This window comes from Paroedura picta, chromosome 6 (genome assembly GCF_049243985.1).
Source record: "Paroedura picta isolate Pp20150507F chromosome 6, Ppicta_v3.0, whole genome shotgun sequence".
Taxonomy (NCBI): Eukaryota; Metazoa; Chordata; class Lepidosauria; order Squamata; family Gekkonidae; genus Paroedura; species Paroedura picta.
Window position 1 is genome coordinate 92349153 of NC_135374.1, and position 26380 is coordinate 92375532.

Genomic DNA, 26380 nt, shown 5'->3' on the forward strand with positions numbered 1-26380 from the left:
CTTTCTCCTGCGTATCTCTTTTGACTGTCCCACTTCTAAAGAAGAGGAGGCATCAAAGTGCATGAGAAAAGAGACCATAATCCCAGTACCCTATATTCTCATGAAGCAGAGTGAAAAGGGTCTATAATTTTTATTCTGAGTGGATGCAGTGAACAGAAAACCTTTTTATCTGTCTTGCTGAGATATTTTGCAGACAGACAATGGTCCCTTTCATGAACTTCAAGATCCTGTGAAAAAATATTGAACAACCCCTTCTGTCTGGGAATTGGTTGCCAAAGTTGGTCAATACAGTCCCACAAAACAGTGTCGTTCTGCTACTACAGGGAGTGAAAAATTGACACTCTCTCTTCCAAACTGTATCTTTATAAAATATATATTAAATGCATGGAATATCTTCAAGCTGTAACATCCCTCATCACTGAACATGCCTCTGTGACTGAAATGAAGGGCTTGTACATCAATGAAGGGGGGAGGATGGTGGAAGGTCCAGAATGAGCGGAACAACCTCACCATGGGCAGTGGAGTGGTCTCTAAGAAAGGGCAGCAGGGAAATCGAAGGGAATCTGTATGCTTTTGAATTCAGTGGAAGCAAAGCAATGGGAAAAACCAGCACAAAACCACTCTCAGAAAACTCAATGAAACAGTGACTAGAAAGAAACTGAGCAATGAAGGGAAGGAAATCAATGCAGAATGGACATGTATGGTGAAAGCAACAGAAATGCATGGTGAAAGGGGAAATGCAGAACAAAAAAGAAAACCCAACAAACATGCATGGTGAAAGCAAAGGAAAACACCCATATATAACAGGCCATGGTATGGAGAGAGAGAGAAAGAGAGAGAGAGAACCACTCCTGAGTCAAACAAGATCTGGTTTAAGATTAAAAGAACCCCCCCCCAATAAACCAATCTACTAGTCTTTCAAGCAAGGATGCAAGATGTTTTTTTTTTTACTTTTGGGTTCTTTCCCCATTCACTGATTGGGCTGCATCATCACGACCTTGTTAAATGGAGACAAAACCTACTCATAAACCAAATGGGTTGGGACCATCAATAATTTTTGTAATGGTTGATTAGATTATCAAAGAATAGATTATCCACAGGGTGAACACTTGGGTTGCTTCCACATGGGGATGATTCTCCATTGTTCCTTCCAAACGGAAGAAAGCTGAGGAGAATGAATAGGTTTCCTAAGCACCACAGAGGCCAGACTCAGACTGAGAGTGTTAGATCTGTGGGTTCAAGGAAGCCAGGACACTGGGAGTTCATTTCAGCTCTTTGTTGTGACCCCAGCATGATGGTACAAGAGTCAAAACAGAACCCTCCCCCCCCCAAAAAAAAACCAAACAAATTATACACACAAGCAGACAACAGATCTTTCTGCCAGTGCATGCAATAGGTCAGTTTCAATTTAAACTGACTGGATCCAGCAAAGGGGATCTAGCTGCACATTGGCTAATTGCACTGCGGGATTACGCTCCTGCCTCAGATCTCAAGCTCGGTCCTCAGCAAGATTATGGATGCAACAGGGACCATGGTATGGGGAGAGAAAGGGCTCAATAAAAAAGTAACAGCTTGTTTTGCCCTAAATATTGTGCAAATTCAAGGCAGGTTCTAGTCTAGAGCCAAGCTCTTTACAATGCAATTCTATTCAGAGTACAACTCTACACCTATTCAGTAGCAACTCTGCATAATAGTTCAGAGTTAGTCTGTGGAAGATATCTAGGCATGTGCTTAACTCTCCTTGTGAAATATCTGGGACTTCATTGCATTTTCTAAGCTGTACTTTAGTTTTACACAGTAGAAGCATTTTATGCAGAACAGCTCTCAATAAGAGCTTTTGAAAGCTCAGGGATTTTGGATAAGAAACACTACTCTCTCATTTAACACCCCCCCCCTACACACACACATTCAAATGCAACACTGACAGAGTTTTATTTCTCCTATGTTTTTGTGAACGACAACTGAATTCCAGGAGATTGATTGGCTGTTTTGGCAAAGATTTATCATATGGCTATATTTGGATGTGTGACACAGTTTACTAATGTAACAGAATTAATTTTTGCTGTATATTCCCACTGTCATGTAGGGAGTTCTTAGTCTGAGGAAGAGTGCTTGCACTCGAAAGATAATGCCTTGAATAAATCTTTGTTGGTCTTAAAGGTGTTACTAGACTCTGACTTTATTGTGCTACTTCAGACCAACCCATTTGAATAATTTCCAAAAGTGTGTTTAGATAAATTATAATGTACATTCAATGCAGAAAATAGGGTTTTAAAATCCAGCCACTGCAAATATTTTCTGTATGACAAATAAAAGCATGTAAATCAATTAAGAATATTGATGGCTTTTGTTTTTTCCTTCAAACATGAGATTACCTTGTGTTGCAATGTATGTACACGTGCTTGTGTGTGAATGCAATGCCTACAGCAAGCATAGGGTCCTTAGTTTACCCCCAAAGCTTAGGAACTTCGCTTACAGCATAAGTAAAATGCTGTTATTCAGAGGCCATCTATTTCAGAGACAGAATTCTTAAGCTACTTAAAACCTGATCTTAGCTCTTAGTGACCTTGGATACTCCCAATGAATTTAATCCCATCAATTTGGGGGGAAATGCAGGAGTGGACTTCTTAGACAGTGTGTTCATGTGCAACTGTGCATAAGTGTTTAACAAGGTTCTATAGCAGAGGATGGCTTCACATTAGAAATTCAACGTTTCATTATTTGTTCACACAGTTTCAATGAACAATTCATGTGGTATCACTGTGTTGTGTTTAATCATCTCATCTGTGGCAAAAGCAGCCCCAAACTGTCATGTATGGATGCTCAAATCATTATAGAGCAGCAGTGGTTCTCAACCTGGGGGTCAAGACCCCTTTGGGGTTCAAATGACCCTTTCACAGGAATTGCAGCAGGGCAAGCAGCTTGGCCAGGGGCACCATCCACACAACAGCCTTGTGGGGTGGATTGAGAGAGTGTTCGTCTGTCTGGAGCAGCGTAAAAGAACAAGACCGGCATGGTGGGATAAAAGGCAGAATTGAACTGAGAAACCCCCGGGGGGGGGAGCAATTTATATACAATCATGAACAATGGATCTTCACGCCATTGGTCAGTTTCGGTTTAATTTCTGTGAAAGAACACTTGCATCATTTTATGGTTGGGGGTCACCACAACAGGAGGAACTGTATTAAAGGGTCGTGGCATTAGGAAGGTTGAGAACCACTGCTATAGAGGTTTCTCAGGACTTCTGTTGCTTCAAGTTTCTTCTATCTAACTCATCTCCTTTCACCTTAATCACTTCCTATATCTTGGCATTTTTGTTTGATGGGCTGGGAGACTTACAGGGCAATCTTAAACAGTGTTATACTCTCCAAAGTCAATGAGCTTAGTAATTAAATACCTTGTAGACAGACAAAGCCACTGCTTAAAAAATAGCTTGCAGTATTATTTTATAACTGTGCTATTACAATAATAAGCCCAGTGAGTTTGGCTGGATACAAAGGGTTTTGTAAAAAAAAAAAAATCCCTATACTTAGGGCCCCATTGAACATCTTCACAAAGAATAGACAATTTATAAGTGATTCATGAATGCTGAGAAAGCACAGGCTATCCACAAAAGAACAGGAAGCAATTTCTGAATTTTCTAGAAGAAAAAGGAAGAGATCAGCAGCAGCACTGAATCCATCCCAGGAAGTTCAATTGCTACCTAATTCTCACAGTTTAAGCTGTTGAAAGAGGGAGCTACAAGTTACTCTTTAACCGTCCTTCTCGTTCCAGTATTAGACCATTTGGTGGCAATACTCAATTGTTTAATCAAGTATGAACTGATCTTTTACACAATAATGCCACAAACAGATCTTCCCAGGTAGGCTTCTGCCTGCAAGAATGGGCATAAACCCCTCAAGATATGATCAGCCTAGCAGGGTCTCCTGTTAATTATACCCAAACACCAGTCCTCCATCCTTAGCTACTACTCATTGGTGGCTGGAGTTCAGGCAAGTATGAAGGCCCGCGCGTTCACATAAAACTGGAAGGGGCAGTCTGCGTATGACTGCTCTTGCCCTTCCCCCAAGGAGCAGTCTCCTTGTTTCACGACAACCCTGCGGGATAGGCCAGGCGAAGAGACAGTGGCTGGCTCAAGGTCATCCAAGTAAGTTTTACAGCAGAGCGGGGGCCACCATTCCCAACCACAGTGGCTCGCCCCGCGTGTTCTCGCTTAGTAAAGAAAATGCTCATGTTTCCTGACCCAGAGCTGCAGGCAGGCGCCGGGGTTCCCGGGCTCTCCCAGCCCCCGAGCGTCTCCTTCCCTGCGGGCAGAAGCAGGATTCCTGTCCCCGTCACCATGAGCAGGGCCGTCCCGGGAAGGGAGGGCAGCTAGGGGCGGGTACTGGCGAGCCACCTGCCTGGCCGCCGGGCAATCCTCGGAGCTCCCGGCTCCGCTGCCCTCACGCCCTGCGGGAGAGCCAGAAGGCACTGAGCACGCCGGCTGGCCGGGCGGGCGGGGAAGTGCGCGCGCAGGTCAGAGGCGCCGGGGAAGGGGAGAGGGCGGGGGCGAGCGAGCGAGGGAGGGAGCAGCAGGTTGCCCGGCTTCCTCCCAGCTGCTCTCCCAAGTTGTCCCGCCCGCCTGGCGAGAAGTTTGCGGCGCGGCTCTCCTTCAGGAGGCGCACCCGGGCACCGGGCTGCCGGCAGGAGGCGAGGAAGGGAGCCGTGGCCGGCGCGGACCCACCGAGGCAGCGTCGCGCAGGGACGAAAGGGACGAGCCGCGCGAAGGACTCCTTGGCATGGGAAGGGCGCCACCCTCGCAAGCCCAGCGCCGCCGCCGTCGCCGCCTCCTGCGCGCTCTGGCCAGCGGGAGCAGCCCCTGAAGGGGACGCCGCTGAACTCCGGAGCCCGCGCTGGGCTTTGCGCCCCTTTCCAGCGTGGAGGCGCCGCGACCGCCCTTGCCGTGCGGCGGAGCCGTGGAGGAGAGCAGCGGCGCGGGGCCGAAGCGGCTCCCGGGGGTAGCGCCGAGCCGTGGAGAGGCCCGCCGCGGGCTCGAGCATTCTGTGCTGGAGGCACCCCGGGGACTCCTTTCGCATGGACGGCGAGGAGGAGGAGGAGGAGCGGCGGCGGGCCCGGCAAGAAGCGCGCGCCAGCAGCGTCCACAGGTACGTGGCGGCCGGGGGCTCGTCCCCTCCCCTCGCGCAGGTGGCCGGCTGCAAGCATCGCCTCCCTCTGGGGTTGCCCGCCGAGGGCACCTTCTGCACTTCAGGCAGGCGCCGAGGAAGGAGGAGGGAAGCGCCGGGGCGCGGAGGACCCTCGCGGTCAGTTCTCCAGGAGGTTGCCCGCCTCCGCCTCGTCCCTGGAGGGCTGCCCTTGCTGTGGCTCCCGCTGGGCACTTTGGGCACGCACTTTTGTCATTGACAACGGGGTCATCATTCCCGGGCATGGCCCTCAGGCCTGCTTATGTCATTGGAAATCAATGTGCGTTGGTCGGCAAAGCATACATGTTGTTTGGGGATTTTTATTCGATTAGCTGAGGCTACTGAATAAACATTTAAAAAACACTAACTTTTCTAGACACATTATAGGTCTGCTTTTCAGATTTGGTTTTGTACCCTTTATTGAAATGCTCTGGTTTCTCATTGTCAGGAGGATTCCCATGGAATTAATAGCATGCAATCTTACACGTCAAAAAAGATGGAACTTCCTTGTTTTAGACTCATGAAGGTAAAAGTAGTTAGGCCAGTTGTTAGAAGCTTCTCTTGGGTGTTTCCTTTGCTTAGTAAAATATAACTTCTGGAGTCCCAATTTTGGAAGTGCTGAAGTACTATTTCGCAATGTTAACTCTTCAGAAAGTCCTGTTCGTACTGTGACCAATTGACTGCTGTGTTGCACCGGCACCAGACTTAATTCACTGTGTTCACTTAAGAGTCTTGGTAGGTGTGTTTTGGGTGCATCCTTGAAACAGAAAAGAGAGATTACAAACATATGAGTCATTTATTTAGAAAGAGATTTGCCTTAACATGTGCAATAAGACAACTTCTTGCACTGTCTTGTTTTGCTTAAATAAACAGGTAAACTTTACACAGACAGAGAGATGAAACAGGTATATAAAAGCTAGAAGTGATGAGGAATCATGAAAATGTGGATGTTGTCTAGACAGAAATAAGGAATTATTTACAAATTCCAAGGAGTCAGCAGCAGCATCTCAACAGACAGATGACAAATGAGACATCAAGGAGTCTGGCTTAGTATTTATTTCCAACTTCATAACCAGGCAGTGGTGAATTCTCTATCCTTTGATCTAATGCATGTCACCAGGTGATGGGACTCACTTTACACATGCAGTAAAACATGCATCCTACACAGGCGAGTGTTAAAAGTTTTTCCTGGGTGAAACCATTTCAGACTACTTGTGGAGGTTGGTGCCCTTGAATGTTGTTTGCCCGGATCCTGTCCATTCTGTTTCCAAAGTTAGATGCCAGGGAGAAGCCTAGCCTCTCCTTGGAAAGCTATTTTTCTATTTGTGTGGAGTGTCCCCCCTCCCCATGGAGCAGTACTGAAACATACAACTCCCTATTTGCAGCTTTAAACTGGATTGCACAGTCCAGAATAAGCTTTTTAACATTGCTGTATGTATCAGTTGGACTGAATTGTATTACTCCGAGTGTACTTCTGGAGAAAGTTGTTTGTAGCCCGATGCTTCTCTTTAGGATACCAAGCATATAGTTCTGGGACACATGCACACAGTAGAGCTTTGGATTTGTCTTTCTTAGACTATCAATCCTACCACTTAAAAAATCCCCTGCACAGTTTTTGAATACTTAGGTTCAGATGCAACCACTGGCACTTAGGCATTTGTAGCTGTAGAATACAGACCCATTTCTCTTTCCGTTCATTATTAAAGAGAGGTGCCTTTGAAGTGACACAGACTAGGATTTTCCATTTTCTGGTTTGTTCATATGCTCAAGGAACAAAACAGCAACCAAAAGGGAAGTGTGTTTCTCAGGGATCCATTGCATTTTAGTGGCAGCAAGCAATAAACAGAGCTGAATGGCGGTCAGAACAAAAGAAAACCTGCATTCAGGGGTGAAGGGTAGATTCAAATGAGTAGCAGTGTTGGTCTGAAGTAACACAATAAAATCAGAGTCCAGTAGCACCTTTAAGACCAACAAAGATTTATTCAGGGCATGAACTTTTTGTCAGATTGTGATCTTCTTACATGGGTGAAGGGCTTCATTTAGTAAGCAAGGGGATCCGAATGCCCAGGGATTCCTTGTGTGAATGAATAACGTCGTCAACTCAATGTTTCATAGCTCTGATTCGTAACAAATTTTCATTTAATAAAAATTATGTTGGGATTAAAATCGCAGAGAAATGTAAAGAAGGCACACATAAGTGGTCTATTAAAATTCCATTTATACAACAATACTTTGTGTTTATCTAGCATCTTAGTGAACATTCCTAGAGATTTACAAAGTCTTATGAAAGACCCATAAGGTAGATCTTGCAAACTCAGGTGGCCAAGAATACAGCGTAGTGATTTACGTAAGCCCATCTAATGAGTAAAGGGCTTACATAAACATAAAAACATGACCCCTCCATCCCTGGACCAAGTTGTTTATCAATCCAACAATGTCCTACATCCAGATATTCCCAGGGAGCACTTGGCTGGACACGAAAACTAATATCAACCCCAGAAATTGGTATTCAGAGTCATACTGCCTCTAAAACTGGAGGCTTCACAACACAGCCATACACAAGTATTTTCACTGAGTGATGACTCTTCTACTATCCTTTATTTGTCTCTTTTAAAATATTAGGGTCAAACTAGCAGTAACTGGAACTTTAAAAGAAACCAGAATTTCCTTTTAAACTTCCAGTAATTTTATCAAGTTTATCATTAAAAAAAAATACTGGCATCATTATTTGCCCTTTTATGTTCTTTATATTTCCCTCCTGAGTTCATTTCTGAAAAAGCAACATAAGGTTAGGTACATGCTGTAATTCTCTTATATTTGCAGGGTGGATCCATATGGGTTTGAAAGGCCAGCTGACTTTGACTATACAACCTATGAAGAATTCTTTTCTGGCTACCTAGTGGTACTCACCAGAAGAGCCATTCAGTGGTCAAAGCTTTTAAAGGGAAACAATAGTGTGCCCAAAAGTTTAAAAGGTAAGAGTAATTTGAATGAATTATGGAGCTTTATTTATTATGTTCATTGTTTATAGTCTGCCTATTGCCCTGAAATTCAAGGTTGATTACGCTGTATAAGTCAATGCTTTCAACAGGATGGGAAAGCGAGGATTGCAGAAATCTGAAACAAAATATAATTATTAGCAAACTGGACACAGAAATTACATAGCAGGATGACAGATACAGCCACAGATCTTATGTACCAGTGTAGGTCACAGTCTTTTCCCCGTTATTAAAACATCTTTCTAAACCATTATTTTATAATATAGACCTGTTGGAATGTACAAGGTATTTCAGAGAGTTCCTCTGATCAGTGCATACTTTATTTATGGTCAGTCCTGTCTTGATAGCAAATCTGTGTGTGCCCTTTTTGTCATTCTGCATCTAGACATCTACAGTTTGTATGGCTGATAGTGAAGGGTAACTTTTTATACTTTTGTCTACTTGATTTTATGCCACCCCTCTCAGCAGTGCCATCTCAGGGTGGTGAACAACAACTCAGTCCAAATGCCCATGTCAAGCAGTTTCTTCAAGTGTTTGACAATTGTCCTATGTCAGTTGCTCTGGAGGTTTTTCTTTCTGCTTCATTTTTTTCTTCTGTTTCTACAACACTGCCCATATGGCCATAAGATGGGACAATTTCCCCCAATCAACCTAAGACATTTTGTTTACTTAAAACGAAAAACTGAAATGGCACTCCATTGTTGTTTATATCAGTAGTTATTATCCCTCCATACAGTTGAGTGAATGCCCTATATTGAGAGTTTTCTCTTGTAAAAGTTGAGAACTCTGTCACCTTGATATAGTGGTTAGGAGCACGGACTTCTAATCTGGCGATCCGGGCTTGAATCTGCGCTCCCCCACATGCAGCCAGCTGGGTGACCTTGGGCTCGCCACATCACTGAGAAAACTGCTCTGACCGAGCAGTAATATCAGGGCTCTCTCAGCCTCACCTACCCCACAGGGTGTCTGTTGTGGGGAGAGGAAAGGGAAGGCAACTGTAAGCCGCTTTGAGCATCCTTCAGGTAGAGAAAAGCGGCATTTAAGAACCAACTCTTCTTCTTCTACCTAAGATGGCTTACTATTTCTGTTGCTTTTGAAACTGTCAATATTTTGATAAAAACAGTTCTGTGTGAGTACTAACTCATCAGAAATTAGGCATAACTTTATGAGAATAACGGTTTATCACAAAAACAGAGTCTTAAACAGTAATGACTGGGGAAGTGAATGGCAAACCACCCTGTATTGAGTCTGCCATGAAAACGCTAGAGGGCCTCACCCCAAGGGTCAGACATGACTCGGTGCTTGCACAGGGGATACCTTTACCTTTATAAGATATATATATCTGCATACAAGTATCACCTTTATTTTCCCCTGCCATAAATCTGACTAAACTAATAGAGTTATGGTGAATTTGTCAATGACCATTGATGACTTTGTTTCATTCCTACGTAGTGTCCTTGTAGGAAACTAATTTAATCTGTTTGCTGCAGTTTGTTGCAAAATCTGGACAGTAAAGTGCTGTGGGTAGGAAATCTTTCTTTGCTTCCTAAAACATGCCAAACTTAGTTTCTCACAATGCAAAAATTTAGATCAGTGGTGAGGAACAATGCAAATCACGAGAAAGAAGAATGAGAAATAAATCCAAAGCAGCTCTAGTCAGGGTCCTACTGAAATCTAGTCCGTAGGGCTTGTTCCCTAAGAATTCCCTAAGAAAGTGTTCTTAGGATTGCACTGCTTGTTACGTATTAATTGTTTCTTAAACTAATGACATACCTGAACAGTTATAAGTACTTTATGATAAAATTTGCTTTACAATTTAGCCGCTGAACCAAAACCATACCAGATCGTTATTCTATAAGATAATGTATCGTACATGTGCAGAAGATTCTGTATCTTACATGTAGGAGTGGCCCTAGAGTCAATGTTGGATTCCTTCACCAGGACTTAGTTGAGAAGCCATATTAAACAATAGCCAGCTTTTCAAGTTGTAATAAGTACAGACATTGGATCCAACGCAGGGGGGAGGGGGAAGAAAGGCATTTGTCAGCTCCGCTTCCTATCCTGTGCCTGTCCTATCCCTAACACACATGTGTTTGGTGTTCCACATTAATGTATGAAGCATCCTTATGCCAAATCAAAGCCAGCTTGGTGTACTGGTTAGGATTGCGGACTTCTAATCTGGCGAGCTGGGTTTGATTCCATGCTCCTCCCCCACATGCAGCCAGCTGGGTGACTCTGGGGTTCCCCACAGCACTGAGAAAGCTGTTCTGACTGAGCAGTGAAATCAGGGCTATCTCAGCCTCACCTACCTCACAGGGTGTCTGTTGTGGGGAGAGGAAAGGGAAGGCGACTGTAAGCCGCTTTGAGACTCCTTCGGGTATAGAAAAGCGGCATATCCAACTCTTTTTCTTCAAATCATTGGTCCCTCCATCTTAGTACTTCCTACTCCATCTTGCAGTATCTCTCTAGAGCAGGGGTAGTCAAACTGTGGCCCTCCAGGTGTCCATGGACTTCACTGGCAGGGGCTCATGGGAATTGTAGTCCATGGATATCTGGAGGGCCGCAGTTTGACTACCCCTGCTCTAGAGTCTTAAGGAGAGCTAGGCCTTTCTCAGGACCTTCCTTCTGAGGTCATTTATTTGGGAATGTGAGAGGCTGACAGTGAAACCGACTGCATGCAGAGCCTTACCTGGTGAGCTGGAGCACTTCTTCTGAATTTGCAGAGAAGGACAGAACCAAACATGGAGAGTAACAAGGCTACATGATTGATATGTTCCATTTTTGGCAGGTCATGGTCATTGAAGGCATGAGAGGTATGCCTTGGTTTTCAAACAAAAGAAAAATAGCCAACCCTTCTCCATTTGATTGGCTACACAAAAGGGGAGGGTAGAGAATGAATGCCCCCCCCATTCAAGTAGAGTCTCACAATATGAGTGTAACAATAAAATCTGAGTCCAGTAGCACCTTTAAAACCATCAAAGATTTATTCAAGGTGTGAACTTTCCTCAGTCTCAGAGTGTAAAAAGCACAGGAAGGAAAAAAGAGAAAGCCCATTATTATAGTTACTTGTATTCTAAATTGCTGCCATTCACAGGTCTTAACAACTTCTTTAATCTTTATTACCTAGTTATTTACACATCCTGCTCTAACTAGCCTTTCCTGAAAATTTAGGGCCATTCCGCACGAGTTAGAAGTAGCAAAAGGCTTGCATATGGTAAACGCTACTAATTTGACATTCCGCATGACATCACACACAATCTGCAACACTCCTGCAACAGTTCCACAAAAAACTATTCGTTGTAGCGCTTCTAGGGAAATCTGGAAAAGTGGATTCACCCTGTGGAAAGCGCTATACTCTTGCGAACAATCAGCAACACTAGCAAAAAAGACATGTGCATTCTCATTGTAGCGGTTCCAACAAAGTCCCTCCCCCTGGCTCACTCCTCTGAACTTCTGGTGAAGCGATCACTATTTTTTTCCCCTTGGAGTGAGCAGGGAAAGCAACGAACCAGCGAGGCTTGATTCACCCAGTGAGGCTTCTCTGGCTACAGTCCCTCCACAGAAGTGCTTTAAAGCTCCCCTAAGTCCCCAAGCACAGCACAGCCCCCCGTTTGCCAGTTCCCTTTAATTTCAGCCGAAAATTGCACCCTTGGGGAGGGGGGATTTTTTTTTCCCTCGGGGGAGCATGGTAACGATGACTCGCCAGCTCACACACCAGCTAGACACGTGTGTGTGTGTGTGTGTTTTTTTAAACTGTGCTGAATGGGAAAGGGGCTTTTCGGGAGCATGATAACAACCGCCCATTGGCTGTTCATTTGATTGACGGCCAGGGGCGGGAACAAGCACAGGAAAAAATCGCTTCCTTTCTAGTGATTCCTGCAAGACCGGAAACCTGTGGGGAACAAATGAAACGCTACTGGATTCCACTACAAATGAAGGTATGCGGAATGCCGAGATTCCACTATTTAAAATAGCATTTCCGCTTTGTGAAACCAATTGGCAACATTGGTCCTTGTACGGAAAGGGCCTTAGCCTCCCCACCCTTTCTTTACCTACATGTAAGGCTTGAGGAAAACCTTATCCGAAGAAGTGTGCTTACACATGAAATCTTGTATACAGAATTAAACTTTGTTGGTCTTAAAGGGGTCAGTGGACTCACTTTGGTCTGCAGGTACTTGCGTGGTAGTACTGTTATGCTGGGCTTGCATTGGCTAGCTCAGGCAACCAGGGAACAGAGTAAAGCAAAACAAATTGGCCAATATTTCTTAAAATATATAAATAATATTGGAGTTGTGAACCCAGTTTAAAACCCACATTGTTTCTAACAAAGAGGGCATTTTATTTTTTAGCACTGGCTGATTTAGGATTTTTTCTTCATAGCTTTTTGTTGGTGTGCTAGGCTATGGACTGTGAATTACAGCTTCACATTGCTGCCTAGACCAAAGTGGTGTCTATAGTCATGTCCCCACAGGCCTGGAGAAACACAGGAATACCTGGGGTAAATTGATTGCATAATCCAGTTGCCCAGCTGGCAAAGTTGCGATGACTGGGTGAGCAGCTCCAGTGGCTTCTACCCAATGACATGTTCTCTGGCGGAAAAGAAGGGAGTTGCTGCAACTGCTTTGAAGTATAATTAATAAATGAAGTTGTTCTTAACCAGCATTCACCCTTAAGCTTTTAGTTCTCGTAGACATAACTTTTCTTCTTCTTCTTCTTCTTCTTCTTCTTCTATTGATGTTGGCTTTTAATGGCTTTCATTTAACTTGGTTCTAGTAAGGTAATGACCCTGTTGCTGCTTTTTCTCAAGGTAGCAGGAAGATGTTCACAGTCAATCTCTTCCTTTAAGCTCATCCAGCCTTTGTTTTACCTTTGGGGCATTTTGTTTTTATTTATTTTTTGCTACTCTTGGACCCATTATGCACGGGGGTTTTAGCGCACATTCGGGGTGGAATGGCGGCGACTAAAATCACGGATAACGCACGGAGCCGGCTGCAACCGGCTGCAGCTTCGGTGCATGCCGCCGAAAAAGCCGCATCAGTGAAACGCGGAAGAAAGCGCAGCTTCCGGGTGAGCGGGGCGCAACCAGAAGCGGCGCCCGGATCGGCGCGTGCATAATCGGTTACTCTGGGTTTTGCCGCCGTCGCGCCCCGCCCCGTGTATAACCGGTATGCGTCGCGTCTTCCCCCTCTGCGTTTTCCATGTGACCCGAAATCACCGTTTCGGCGGCCGTGCATAATGGGCCTTGGTGATGCCGGCTCATGGTGGGTTACAGACTAAACCCCCAAATACAGTTAAAATAAGCATAAAATACAACAGCAATGATGGCGTAAAACCTCCCCCCCCCCAGTTTCCACCCTCCCCAAAGTCCTGGTCAGCCAGCCGGAATAGTACATGTCAGTCACAGTAGCCACCACCTAAAAAACTGAGGGGGGGGGATTAGGGGTGAGGGATTCAGGATCTTCTGGTCCCAGCCTCAACCAAATGCCTGTTTGTGTATCCAGGTCTCTATCAAGTGGGTAGGCAATATAACTTTTCCTTCCCCCCCTACTATAGCTGCTGTGTTCAAATTGAATTACTGCAATTTTGGCAGCTGTATGTGCCACCCATGTGACCTCTGTTCTCAACAGAGGCAGTCTTACCTGTGGGCTACCCTGGGCAATTGCTCAGTCCCTCCCCTGGGTGGTCCTATATGGCTAGAGGGCATGATAGAAAATGATGGTGGAAAAGAGAACAAAGTTGGGACACAAATTGGTACATTTTTGGAAGAACGTGCATCGTGAAAGTTCACTGCTTTAGTCTTGTTGAGAGTGAGAATAAAGGGGTAGGTGGGGTATCTGACTTTTGCCCAGGGCCACCAAATTCATAAGAGCACCCTGGTTGCTAGTGAGAAAATAATGGACTTTCCCCCTGCAATGCCCTTCATACCTGATCTTAAATCATGTTTTAATACCCCATTGTCTCCTTATTTTCTGTAACCGGAAGGATTGATATCAACTCTAGTGGCAATCCACCAGTAGCTTCCTAAGTTTCCCTTGCAACAACTTATTCCCCCTCCCCACCCACATCCTGTGAATTGATAAAAATCTGAGACTTTGAGGCTTGAGTTGCTCAAAGCAAAGTGTTGCTTGCTGGAGTACTTCTGGTTCAAATGTGGCCAGGTGCTTCTGTATTATAGTTTTAGATTTATTCACAATTCTTTCCACTTCTATTAGTTTAAGGTATTTTTTGGGCCAAGGCTCAGTCTTCAAACCAAGTTCAAGGATGTGTTTGCCCTCAAACAGGGTTGATTGGGGAGCAGAGGAATTTGTCAGTGGACAAGAGCACATTCGCTGTTCTCTGCTCGCCCAGCTATTTCTACTTGATACTTGAGCAATAAGGATAGCCAGTCTTGAAATATGGTGTACATGTGGAACTGGAGGCAATATCCTAGGTGTGGGAGCCAAACCAGGAAATGCTGGGGCATGCCCGATAACAGCATTCAAAGAGTCTCTGGTGTCTGTATCTCTCTTTTTTACAATCAGTCTGAATAAAAGTCTCCACTTGCTGAATGCCAGAAAAACACCCTGGTCATCCAGATGGCCTGGGTTTTCCCAGCACTGTGATAATCTTATCATGCTAGCTGTTGTCTAAGCTGAAAGCTTAAACTATTTCTTCCATTCAGTTAGCAAGTGTTTGCGATGATAAAGTTTTAGAACTTGAACACTTTCAGTGCAAATTCTGGGGGTCTGTTGGTATTCCTTACTCTGCACGGTGATGGAAATAGAAAAATGAACTTCTTTTGATATATTCTTTAAAAACAGACCCCACACCGAATGGTTACGTTTCTGTGATTTTGTGCCTTGGGAAATTCTCTGGGGTTTGGAAGCAGATTTACAGTCGCCACAACTTAAATTGTGTTTTTTTTTCTTTGCTGCAAGCTTGTGGCTGTTCTCTGTCACAAGGACAGCAGCACAGAGGAATAATGAGTCTGATTTAACTGTGTTTCAGGCTGGCTTTACTTTCAGAATCAATTCTGGTTGTCAGACGGGGTCAGCTGCAGAGCCAAGAGAGATGTTGTGGGGACAAAAATCAGATGGAATGTGGTGTCTTTCTTAGCTATAAATATCCAGATATTATAACATCAGGGGGGAATGCATACTCTTAACAGATGCATGCTCGTCTTATTGAATGTCAGTTGCTTAAAGGAATATATACAGTAAATCTGTAACTAATTTAGTGAGCCAACATTGTGTAGTGGTTAAGAGTAGTGGCCTCTGATCTGGAGAACTGGGCTTGACAAACCCACTCCTCACATGCAGCCAGCTGGGTGACTTCGGGCTACTGACAGTTCTTTTAGGTTGTTCTCACACAGGAGTTCTGATAGAGCTCTCTCAGCTCCACCTACCTCATACGGTGTCTGTTGTGAAGACAGGGAGGGAAAGGTGCTTATAAGCCTCTTTGAGACTTTTTCAGGTAGTGAAAAGCAGGGTATAACAAACCAGCTCTTCTTCTTCTGTAATTTGCTTTGGAATTATGAAGCGCCTTGACAGATATCAGTACCAAAGCTGGGCCCAATGGAAGTTTAATGAAAACTGATTAAATCAGGCCCATGCACAGGATTTTCTTTGGGGGGGGAGTTACAATATACTCCAGAACCTTAGTGAAATGTCTTAATTAATTATTTCTTGAATTTTAAAACTCTTTTTCTATTATTTTTAAAATCTTGTACCATTGTTAATAGGTTTTCATTGATTCAATTAGTAGCTTTTTGTAATTTATTTAACCCTCGAACCAAATTATGATGATGCTTTTCTTATTTCTTAGTGTCCATTTACAAAATTTAAACCCCATCTTTCTGCAGTAATCAGGGTTAATATATAACAAAAAAGCATCTTAAAAATATTAAAAACTAAGACAAAACACAGAAGTAAAACATTAAAAATCAAATTAAAATCACGGCTTACAATTAACATCTTGCTTGCAGATAAAGATAATTCTGTTTCTTACATGGTGACAAAGTTTTGCTATACTTCCAGCAGAGTGCGGAAATCTTTGGCTATTGTTGATGCTGAATGACCTGACTGTCAAAATGCTGTATTCATGTTTTGTGCCTTTGTCAACTCACTGATGCCGAATGTCCTGTTAAAATGCTGTAATAATGTATGTCTGTAGATACTTTGATGCTGGTCAATGACCGTAATAAATAAAATAAATAATAAATTAAAATGTACATGCAAACATTCAAATAATAATGTTGGCCAAGAAACTACAATTTCTGCCTATTGCCAGTACTATCATTGAAGTAAAACAACTCTACTTTCCTATTTCCATGAGCTTTTAAGATAGTTCCTTCAGATAGGTTCACATCCTTGATATTTCACTAAGATAGACCATTCTCAGAAAACCCACCCCTCTCTGCAGCAATGACGGCTTGTTATTGATTACTGCCGTTACCATCTACCTTTCTCCCAGTCGGGATTCCAAAGCAGTTTACTTCGGTCTCCACTCTTCCATTTTATCCTCACAACAACCTGTGAGATAATTTAGGCTGAGAGAGCATTACTGACTGACTGGGCAGTCAGTGAGTTTCCATGGCATGAGTGGAGATCTTGGTGTAGTGGTTAGGAGTGCGGACTTCTAATCTGGCGAGCCGGGTTTGATTCCGCGCTCCCCCACATGCAGCCAGCTGGGCGACCTTGGGCTCACCCACAGCACTAATAAAGCTGTTCTGACCAGCAGTAATATCAGGGCTCTCTCAGCCTCACCCACCTCACAGGGTGTCTGTTGTGGGGAGAGGAAAGGGAAGGCGACTGTAAGTTGCTTTGAGCCTCCTTCGGGTAGAGAAAAGTGGCATAGAAAACCAACTCTTCTTCTTCAGTAACTAGTAAAAAAGCCCATTGTATGAGGAAATACAATGGGCGCTAGGCTGTCCCAATAGGGAGGCATGCCAGAAATGGCTGTCAACAAACTTGTCAACAAAGCAGACTTCTCTGACGCCCATCTGGGTGGTCAGCTCAGCCCCCAAAACAGCTTTATAACATACTTGGCCAGGTCCTATGAAGGTCAGCAATCTGAGGCTGCAGATGGAGCGGAGAGGGTGGGAGAGTGAAATTGTTACTCACAAAGCTGGTAGCTGTGCTCGTCGAGGAAATGTGCTTTCGTGTCGTGCCACTCGCCGCCCCGGGCGCTGCTGCGTCGCCGACAGCGTTGAAGTGGGGCAGCTCGTCGGCAAGCCCAGCCAGGGGCTTAGCGAGCTTAGCTGCCGGGGGGGGGCAGGGCAGGGCGAGCGGTCCTTGGCAGGCGGGATCGAAGAGAAGAATGGTTAAAATGGCGGCGGAGACGGAAGGGAGATTCCCGTCTAGGCAGCAGAGACGGCGGCGGAGACGGAAGGGACAGTCCCCTCTCGGCGGCGGAGATGGCGGTGCAGACGGGACGGAGAGTCCCCTGTTGTTCTCAAGCAGCCTTCCATTTGTCTCGGCGAGTCGTCCCTGGGCTCCGCGCGACTGCCGGGGGCTCCCTCGGGTGGCGGGCTGACGCGGCGAGAGGCGCAAAGCGCCTCTCGCAGCGTCAGGCCGCCGCCCGAGGGAACCCCCGCAGTCGCGCGGAGCCCAGGGACGACTCGCCGAGACAAATGGAAGGCTGCTTGAGAACAACAGGGGACTCTCCGTCCCGTCTGCACTGCCATCTCCGCCGTTGAGCCGGGGGCTCCCTCAGACGGTGGACTGCCGGGGGCTCCCTCGGGCGGCGGCCTGACGCGGCAAGAGGTGCAAAGCGCCTCTCACCGTGTCAGGCCGCCGCCCGTGGGAACCCCCGCAGGCACGCGGAGTCCAGGGACGACTCGCCGAGACAAATGGAAGGCTGCTTGGGAACAACAGAAGACTCTCCGTCCCGTCTGCACCGCCATCTCCGCCGCTGAGCCGGGGGCTCCCTCAGACGGTGGACTGCCGGGGGCTCCCTCGGGCGGCGGCCTGACGCGGCAAGAGGTGCAAAGCGCCTCTCACCGTGTCAGGCCGCCGCCCGTGGGAACCCCCGCAGGCACGCGGAGTCCAGGGACGACTCGCCGAGACAAATGGAAGGCTGCTTGGGAACAACAGAAGACTCTCCGTCCCGTCTGCACCGCCATCTCCGCCGCTGAGCCGGGGGCTCCCTCAGACGGTGGGCTGACGCGGCGAGAGGCGCTTCGCGCCTCTCCCCGCATCAGGCCAGGAGCAACTGCGATCCGCGCTGCGCACGGCTCGCAGTTGCTGGGGCTGGGAATCAGAGGGACCAATCGGCAGGCGCTTCGCGCCTGCCAATTGGTCCCTCTGATTGTCTGTCATGAGGAAGGGTCCAATCTGGACCCTTCCTCATCCCGGACACATCCCGCCCCAGGACTCCTTACTGCATTATTTAGTCCGTGACGCCGCCCGCGGCGCCACGGGCAGTGTACAGATATCAGGGCTCTCACAGCCTCACCTCCCTCACAGGGTGTCTGTTGTGTGGAGAGGAAAGGGAAGACGATTGTAAGCTGCTTTGAGACTCCTTCTAGTAGAGAAAAGCGGCATATAAGAACCAACTCTTCTTTTAACACTGTAACCACTATACTACATTGGCAGTTATGTGACAGGCATCAAACAATTTAACTTCCCAGGACATGGTTTTAAAACTTAATCCTGGATTTCTGATCTCAAGGGGAATGACCAGCTTCTTAACTTCTTGGATTTTTTTCTGTCCTCTTTGTTCATATATTTTGAAAACAAACAAAACACTTATATTGAGAAATATAATGTGTGCTGTATTGCAGTGAAACGCTATATCAGAAAAGGCATTCCAAATGAGCATCGTACGCTGGTCTGGATGGTGGTAAGTGGTGCTCAGGCTCACATGGAACAAAACCCTGGATACTACCAGAAGCTACTTGAAGGAGAGAAGAATGACAAGCTGGTGGACACCATTCAGACAGGTTAGTTTCTAAGCTCAAGGCTGGAGACCAACACAACCTTCTACTACTGGGAGGGATGGCAGTTTTCACCAATTCCCCTTCTTTGCTCTTCAGACCTTGGTTTGTGGTCAGGAGCAGCGGCTTCTAATCTGGTGAGCAGGGTGTGATTCCCCACTCCTCCACATGCAGTCAGCCCTTGGGCTAGTCACAGTCCTGTTAGAGGCTCTTCCCACTGAGCAGTCTCTCTCAAAAGATCTCTCAGCTTCACCTATCTCAGAGGGTGTCTGTTGTGGGGAGAAAGGGAAGGTGAGTGTAAGCCACCTTGGGACTTCTTTAGGCAGTGAAAAGTGGGGTATAAAACCCAACTCTTCTTTGTTCTGTACTTTCTGTCTTCTATCCCCCAGGAAGAGAATTTTTGGGAGATCAATTGAAAACAACAGCAAGGTGCAGGCAAGGAAGTTTTGTTTCTGTCAATGAGAATGTCTTCCATTAATAGAAATATAATAGATCTGGCCCATCAGATGCATACATGTATTATATTCTTTTGTGTCATGGAAACTTGGGCCAGTCATACTAACCTACTTCACAGGGTTGTGATAAGGATAAAATAGAGGAGAGAAGAATGATACAAAGCTCCCTTGTGTGCACATTGGGGACAGAGGCCAGGTATAAATGAAGCAATTGAAGAAATGTCTATATGCTCCATATCAGAGGGGTGAAAGGGGGCCTCAGTCTGGACAAGTTCCTAAGTGAGTAAATGAGCTATCTTGAGCCCAGGCCTTCTGTGACTTCCATAGTCAAAAGCAGCACCTTGAACTGGGGCCCAAACTAAACCGGTGATCAGTAAAGATATCACAGTACAGAACTATAGACTTGAACGGTTGGAAAGCTGTTAGCTGCATTGTGTACCAATGAATCCTCTTCAAGCACTCTTCAAAGGCAGCTGCCCATAGAGCATGTTTACAGATGGCTAATCTTGATGTCACTGAGGCATGCATAATAGTGGCCCATTCCAAGTTGACAGTGACACACAGTACTGTGTATGTCAGTGTTTGGCAAGATCAGGCCTAAGGCAGTAACATGGGTCAATGAGAATGCAACCTCCAAGACCGGCAGCAAGGCAATGTCCAGTCCTCTCTGTCGGGGCCTTTGCAGAGGACAGTCGCATGACTGGGCTCAAACAGCATTCCACAATTAATTTTGGCATCAGTTGCTTTGATTAACTCAGAACCTGCTTGTAGCAGTGTAGGCCGGCATTTCCCTGTGAATGAGGACTTTTCCTCAACTTGTAATCCAATTCTGAAATCCCACTGAAAACTGAAAAATCCACTGGTCATTGTTAAAATTAAAAAAAAAAAATTTCCCCTGACTGACAGCTGCTGTGTTCAGCCTGGGACACAGAAGAGTAAATGAGGTGTGACATGGCACAGTTTACTTTTCCGAATGAACTTGAGAATGTGGCAAAGATAATTGTACTCCAACTGCCATGGTGTCGCATGAAGAGCCAGTGTTGGGTAGCAGTTAAAGAGCAGCATACTCTTACTGGAAGAACCGGGTTTGATTCTGCACTCCTTCACATGGAGCCAGCTAGGTGATCTTGGGCTAGTAACAGTTTTCTTAGGGCTGTTCTCATAGAGCAGTCCCTCTCAGAGCTCTCTCAGCCCCACCTACCTCACAGGGTGGCTGTTGTGAGGAGAGGAAGGGAAAGGAGTTTGTAAGCTGCTTTGGGATTCCTTTGGGTAGTGAAAGCGGGGTATTAAAAAAAAAACCCACTCTCCTTCGTCATATAAGGACACTATTTTTTTCCCTATACTGGGAAGGACTGAAGTGTTTCCATGCTTTCTTTATGGCATTTGGAAAGCAGAGGTGACAGAAGAAAGATGTACATTTCCAGAAGTGGTAGTGAACACACATGTTCAGCCCGTAGACCTTGTGGAGTCATGAAAAAGACTTAGGAATTCATTTTAAATAAACATGCTTCAAACCCGAACACAAAGGTACAATTAAATGCTTTTCTATCCAATGAGATTTGAGTCTTAAACATGCTTATTTCTTTCAGTTGCATCCTAAATTCAGTAGCAATCTTCCTAACAATTGTACTTACTCATTCACTCTGTTCCAGATGCCTCCAGTGTGCTGTGATCATGGGCCAGACTCCAGGCTTACATTGTAAATGAGAAGGTTACATTTTATCATGCTCGCTGAGCAAAGTTTATGGATCCTTCAAGTAAAAGACCTTGAAGCTTTCCTTAATGATAGACAGCCTGCATTTAGTAAAATTGTTCTTTTTTAATAGCAGTAAATAAATGTTCAGGGACATACCTTTAAATTGTGTTCTCTTTCTTTTTCTCTCTCTCAGATATGAACAGAACATTTCCAGATAACATACGGTTTCGCAAAACTGCTGATCCCTGTTTACAGAAGACGCTGTACAATGTATTGGTAGCATATGGGCACCATAACAAATCTGTGGGCTATTGTCAGGTATATAATTTAAAAAATATAAGAAAATGCTGTTTTAAAACTAGAAATGTTTTCAACAGCTTTTGTAGCAATGGAAGCACAAATTTAGTTTCTGTCAATGCACTCTACTAATTGGTATCTGAAGAACTGTGCAGTTGAACAAAAGCTTATACCTTGAATGAAATTTTGTTGGTCTTAGAGGTACCACTGGACTTAAGAGAGGAAAGGGAAGGTGATTGTAAGCTGCTTTGAGACTCCTCCTGGTAGAGAAAAGCAGCATCTAAGTTCTTCTTCTTCCTCTTCCTCCTCCCCATGTTTTAATAGCTACACACCAGCCATTTTGATTTACTTTCTTCATTTATAACTTCTAAGCCCTATTCAAAATAGATTCTGAGGGCTCCCCTGATTACTCCTTTCCATAAAATGCAAATGCTTGTCCAGGCCTTGCAGAGAAGGGATTTAAGTCAGTTTTGCCATTGGAAACTGGGTCTCTCATTCTGCTTTCAACTGTTTTAAAAACTCCTTTAAATTGCAAATAGATGACAGGGTTTCAGTGGAGATTAAGTATCAAACCCCTTCTCCCTTCCTTGTGCTGTCCTGAAGCAAAATGTTGCTGCTCAAGCCTTCAACTTGTATTTTACGGATGGTTTGAGATGCACAGTCTTTGTTTAATCTGCTTGAGTCCTAGGGCTGATGCTCTGCAAATCGCAAGAAACCATACTGAACACATTGCATTTTTTTTTCTTGGATCAATATTTGATCTTTGGAATGTCCATCAAACCTTGAGAAGGTCTTCTTTCTTAGCTAATGAGGCAAAGATTGTGTATATGGCTGTACCTATTTCTGTTGCTTTTTGACGCATTACTTCTAGGCTTACTGTCTTGGAATAAAGTCTGTCTGATTTCAAAGAACTATGCTGCCAAATGAACAAGTTTGAAATTGCAAGCCACACAGCCCAAGGATTCACGTGAGCCACACACTTCTAATGGCAACGAGGCAGAAGCATCTCATTCCTGCTCCACTTCCTCATAGCAAACTATCTGTGTCAATTCTTGGGTCAAAATTCATTTGCAGAAAAGAATGAACTTGGTTAGGGCAGGCGTCCTCAACCCTAGTGTTTCTTCATGGCCCTGGAAGGGTTTCCCAAATGGGTGGGAGTTAATTAATTTGGGGGTATTTTTAACTTATTAAACATTTATCAGGTGATATGGTCATATATGGTCATGATGGCCCTCCCTCCCTCCCAAAATGGCCAGTGATGAACCTGGAGAAAGTGGGAAGGGGAGAGCCTTGGGTAGGTGTGTACACATTTTAATCACTCACTGTGTATAGAACTATTCCATTGGTCTCTCAGATCATTTATGAACAAATTAAATAATGCTGCCCCCAATATCAACCCTTTGGCTACCTCACTGCTTACTTCCCTTCATTCTGAGAATTGTCCATTTATTCCTACTCCTTGTTTCCTGTCAGTTAACCAGTTTTTAATCCAGAAGTGGGAGTCAGTTTGGTGTAGTGGTTAGGAGTGTGAACTTCTAATCTGGCAAGACGGGTTTGATTCTCCGCTTCCCGACATGCAGCCAGCTGGGTGACCTTGGGCTCACCACAGCACTGATAAAGCTGTTCTGACCAAGCAGGAATATCAGGGCTCTCCCAGCCTCACCTACCCCACAGGGTGTCTGTTGTGGGGAGAGGAAAGGGAAGGTGATTGTAAGCCGCTTTGATACTCCTTCTGGTAGATGAAAGCGGCATATGAGAACCAACTTTTCTTCTGCTAAGAGTTTTTGGTGAAGTCTCTTGTCAAAAGCCTTTTAAAAATCCAAGTATATAATGTCTACTGGATCACTGTTAACTGCATGCTTGTTCACTTTCTCAAAGAATTCCAAAAGATTTGTGAGACAGGATTTCTCTTTTCCTCAGCAGGCTTTGTGGAATAATGATTTGACTTCTTCTAATTTGCCTAGGACAGACATTATTTATTTACATTTAGATTATATATATCGCCTGTAATATCCTTGTTCCTCTGTGGACCCTCTGATTTGTGATAGTTGGTAATTTTGCCTTGCAGGAGTGCGTGTTTATCTTGACTTAAACTCCCACTGTATATCCTTATCCATGGTTCCTCTATATATAAGTGAAACAGCCTTGGGGTGGAACGTGTCCGGCTGTCCAAATTGGAATAGGGCCAATCAGGGTGAAGCCAGCAAAGCTGGCTGCACCCTGATTGGCCCTGCCCCTGCAGCTCCCCCCCCCCCGTCCCTGGACTCTAGCCTCTTTGCTCTCAGATGCGCCTCAGTGCCTGGAACCAGCAGCAGGTAAGAGGAGAGGGCCCTGGGCTAAGGGTCATGGTGGAGGGCCTCCCAACGAGGGCCTCCTGGCTTGCTAGGCTGGGCCTGCTAACGAGGGCCTCCAGGCCTGCTGACTGCCTGCTAAGGAGCTCTCTCCCAGGCCTGCTAACGAGCTGCCTAGCCCCCACCCGCACCACTTGATCTAGCTGCGAGCTGCAGCCCAAAGCCACCCTAAGCAGCCTGGCCAGGGGCCAGGGAAGGGGACCCTTTAAAGTCCCATTCTCATGAATGGTCTTTGAAGCTAGTTTGTAAATAATGCTGATGATATAAACCCCTCATAGGCCACTGTTTCTAAAATAAACGAAGCAGGAAAAGTGCTGCTGCTCTGGGAATGGCTTGTGTAGTGGGGCAATGCCCATCAAATTACTGATAAGTGTCTGTCAGGACCCTGGTTTTTAGTTGGGTACTCAAAAAGGGAGAGCAAATTTTGTGGGATTAGATAAAAGCGAATGCCAAATTACCTCACAGGGAGTCTTTTTAAATGCCTGCCAGAACAGTGCATAAATCTCTGCGTGTTCGTTTTTTCATAGCTTTCCCAGCACTTCTCAGTAGAGTAACACAAACGTGTGTGCTTGGGTCACTTCTGTTAAGAAATGCCACGGTGAACTTACTATTTTATGTCTTAGTGTATATATGTGTGTGTATATACTACTGTATATACTACAGTTTCTATGCCAGCATTTACAACTGGTGAATATTCCCCTCCTGAACGTCTTCTGGGGGACAGCCGTTTGCTGCCGCTGCAGATCAAGTGCCAAATAGTCCTCCGTCTCCATGGTTGCAATTGTCAAGCAAACGGGTAGGATATGGAATGAAAGACGTCCTCACAATTGGCGGGCAGATAGTCCGGCAAAACCGAACCATTTTTACAGCAGCTGTTGGCTTTTTGCAGGCTTACAGGCTGGAGGGGTGGGGGTGGGGTACTGGTAACTAACCTTTTTGAACACTGCCCATGGGATGGGAACAGATGGTTACAGTCTCCAAGTGTCTGAAAAGAAAAATGGCTTCTGTTTGAACTTCTGGTTTCCCAAGTACTTGGGGTACTGGGCTTTTCTTCCTCCTTGAATCAGAACTGGCCTCCTTTATGAGGGAAATTATTGTTTTGCCAAGGTAGAGGCAATGAAGGGGGCAGAATAAGAGGGGCCCAGAGAAGATCCAGAGAGAAACTGGAGAAGGGCTCAAAGAGTAGTGGTGCAATCCTAAACAGAATTACGGCTTTCTAACCCCACTGACTGCCGTGGATTTAAAAGAATGTAACATAGATAAGAATGGCACTGTAAGCCTGACAAATACAACTGATAGCTCAGTTCATAAATATTTAAAGATGATCCTCCGATTAGTTTACACGGCTAAAACAGCAGTTGATGGGTATGTGGCCAAATGCTCAGTTTCTGCAAATGGAGTCCATCTTTTGAAAATAGCAGCTTGAGGAAAACTGTGAATACAGCATAGGTTTGGGTGGGTAGCTGTGTTGAAGCAGCAGGATTAAGTTTGACTACAGTGGCACCTTTAAGAGCAACTAAGTTTTATTCAAGGCATACGTTTTCACATGCAGGCAAGCCCATGTTAAATCACAGGAGTAGAAGAAACAAAACATTTACATAGCAAATCACCACAGAAAGCAGCAAAGTAGCAGCAAAAAGGGCAGGGAAAGATTTTCTCCTTATGCCTCAGTTGGGGTTTGAGAGAGAAGACTTCCACCATATCCTTAACACTTGTAGTGTTAATATTTTCACAGAGACCTCCTGGGCGCAGCCTGTCTGTTTCCCGTCCCCTGGAACTTGATGGGGCAATCAGGATGCTGTGCGCATCCTGATTGGCCTGGCCCTGCTCACACCCGCCCCTCAACAAACGTGGCAGCATTATTCTGCACCTGGATACCGCTGAGTAAGGAGGTTGGCTGGGGGTCTGAGTGTAGCTCAGCCCTTCCTTTAGCCCTGGGAAGCATCGCTGCGGCTGAGAAAGTCTGCGCTGGCCCTTCTCTGGGCCAATGGGAGCCCTGGCTGGGGCTTAAGTCCCAGCCAGGGCTCCCGTTTGCCCCAAGAAGGGCCAGTGTAGCCTCTCTCAGACTCCAATGCAGCCTTCCTTGCCCGTGCTCCAAATATGCTTGCCGGGGCCTGTGGAGCCCTTGGCGAGCCTTTTCGCAGTGGAGGGGGGTGCAGAGTCCCCGCCGCTGTTCCCCACCGTCGCCCCCAAAACACCTACGAGGGCCTGCGGAGTCCTCGACAAGCCTTTTTGGGGCAGAAGGGAGAGGCGCGGAGTCCTCACCGCCATTCCCCGCCCATTCCCTGAAACGTCCGCAACGGGCTATTGAGCTACTGTTTTTATAAGGCGGGGCCATGATTCAGCAATAGATCAAACAAGGTGGGGCTCATAAGAAAACTGCATAAGTGGCCCTCTACCAATCTTTATTTCCTCCCCTTTCCCCCTACTTTTTCTCCCTCCTACTACCCCTTCTCTTACAATCCTTTGTCATATTAACAACACCAT

General features: G+C 45.6%; 1 protein-coding gene across 1 annotated transcript in view; it reads left to right on the forward strand.

Annotated features, from left to right (window-relative positions):
* Positions 1 to 4515: 4515 nt before the first annotated feature.
* GRTP1 (growth hormone regulated TBC protein 1) overlaps positions 4516 to 26380 on the forward strand; it is a 30634-nt gene continuing 8769 nt past the window's right edge. The window contains exons 1-4 of the mRNA XM_077343699.1: positions 4516 to 5144; positions 8004 to 8155; positions 18942 to 19100; positions 21439 to 21563. Of these exons, the coding sequence (XP_077199814.1) occupies positions 5074 to 5144; positions 8004 to 8155; positions 18942 to 19100; positions 21439 to 21563 (507 nt within the window). The 5' untranslated portion in view covers positions 4516 to 5073. The remainder of the gene's footprint in view (positions 5145 to 8003; positions 8156 to 18941; positions 19101 to 21438; positions 21564 to 26380) is intronic.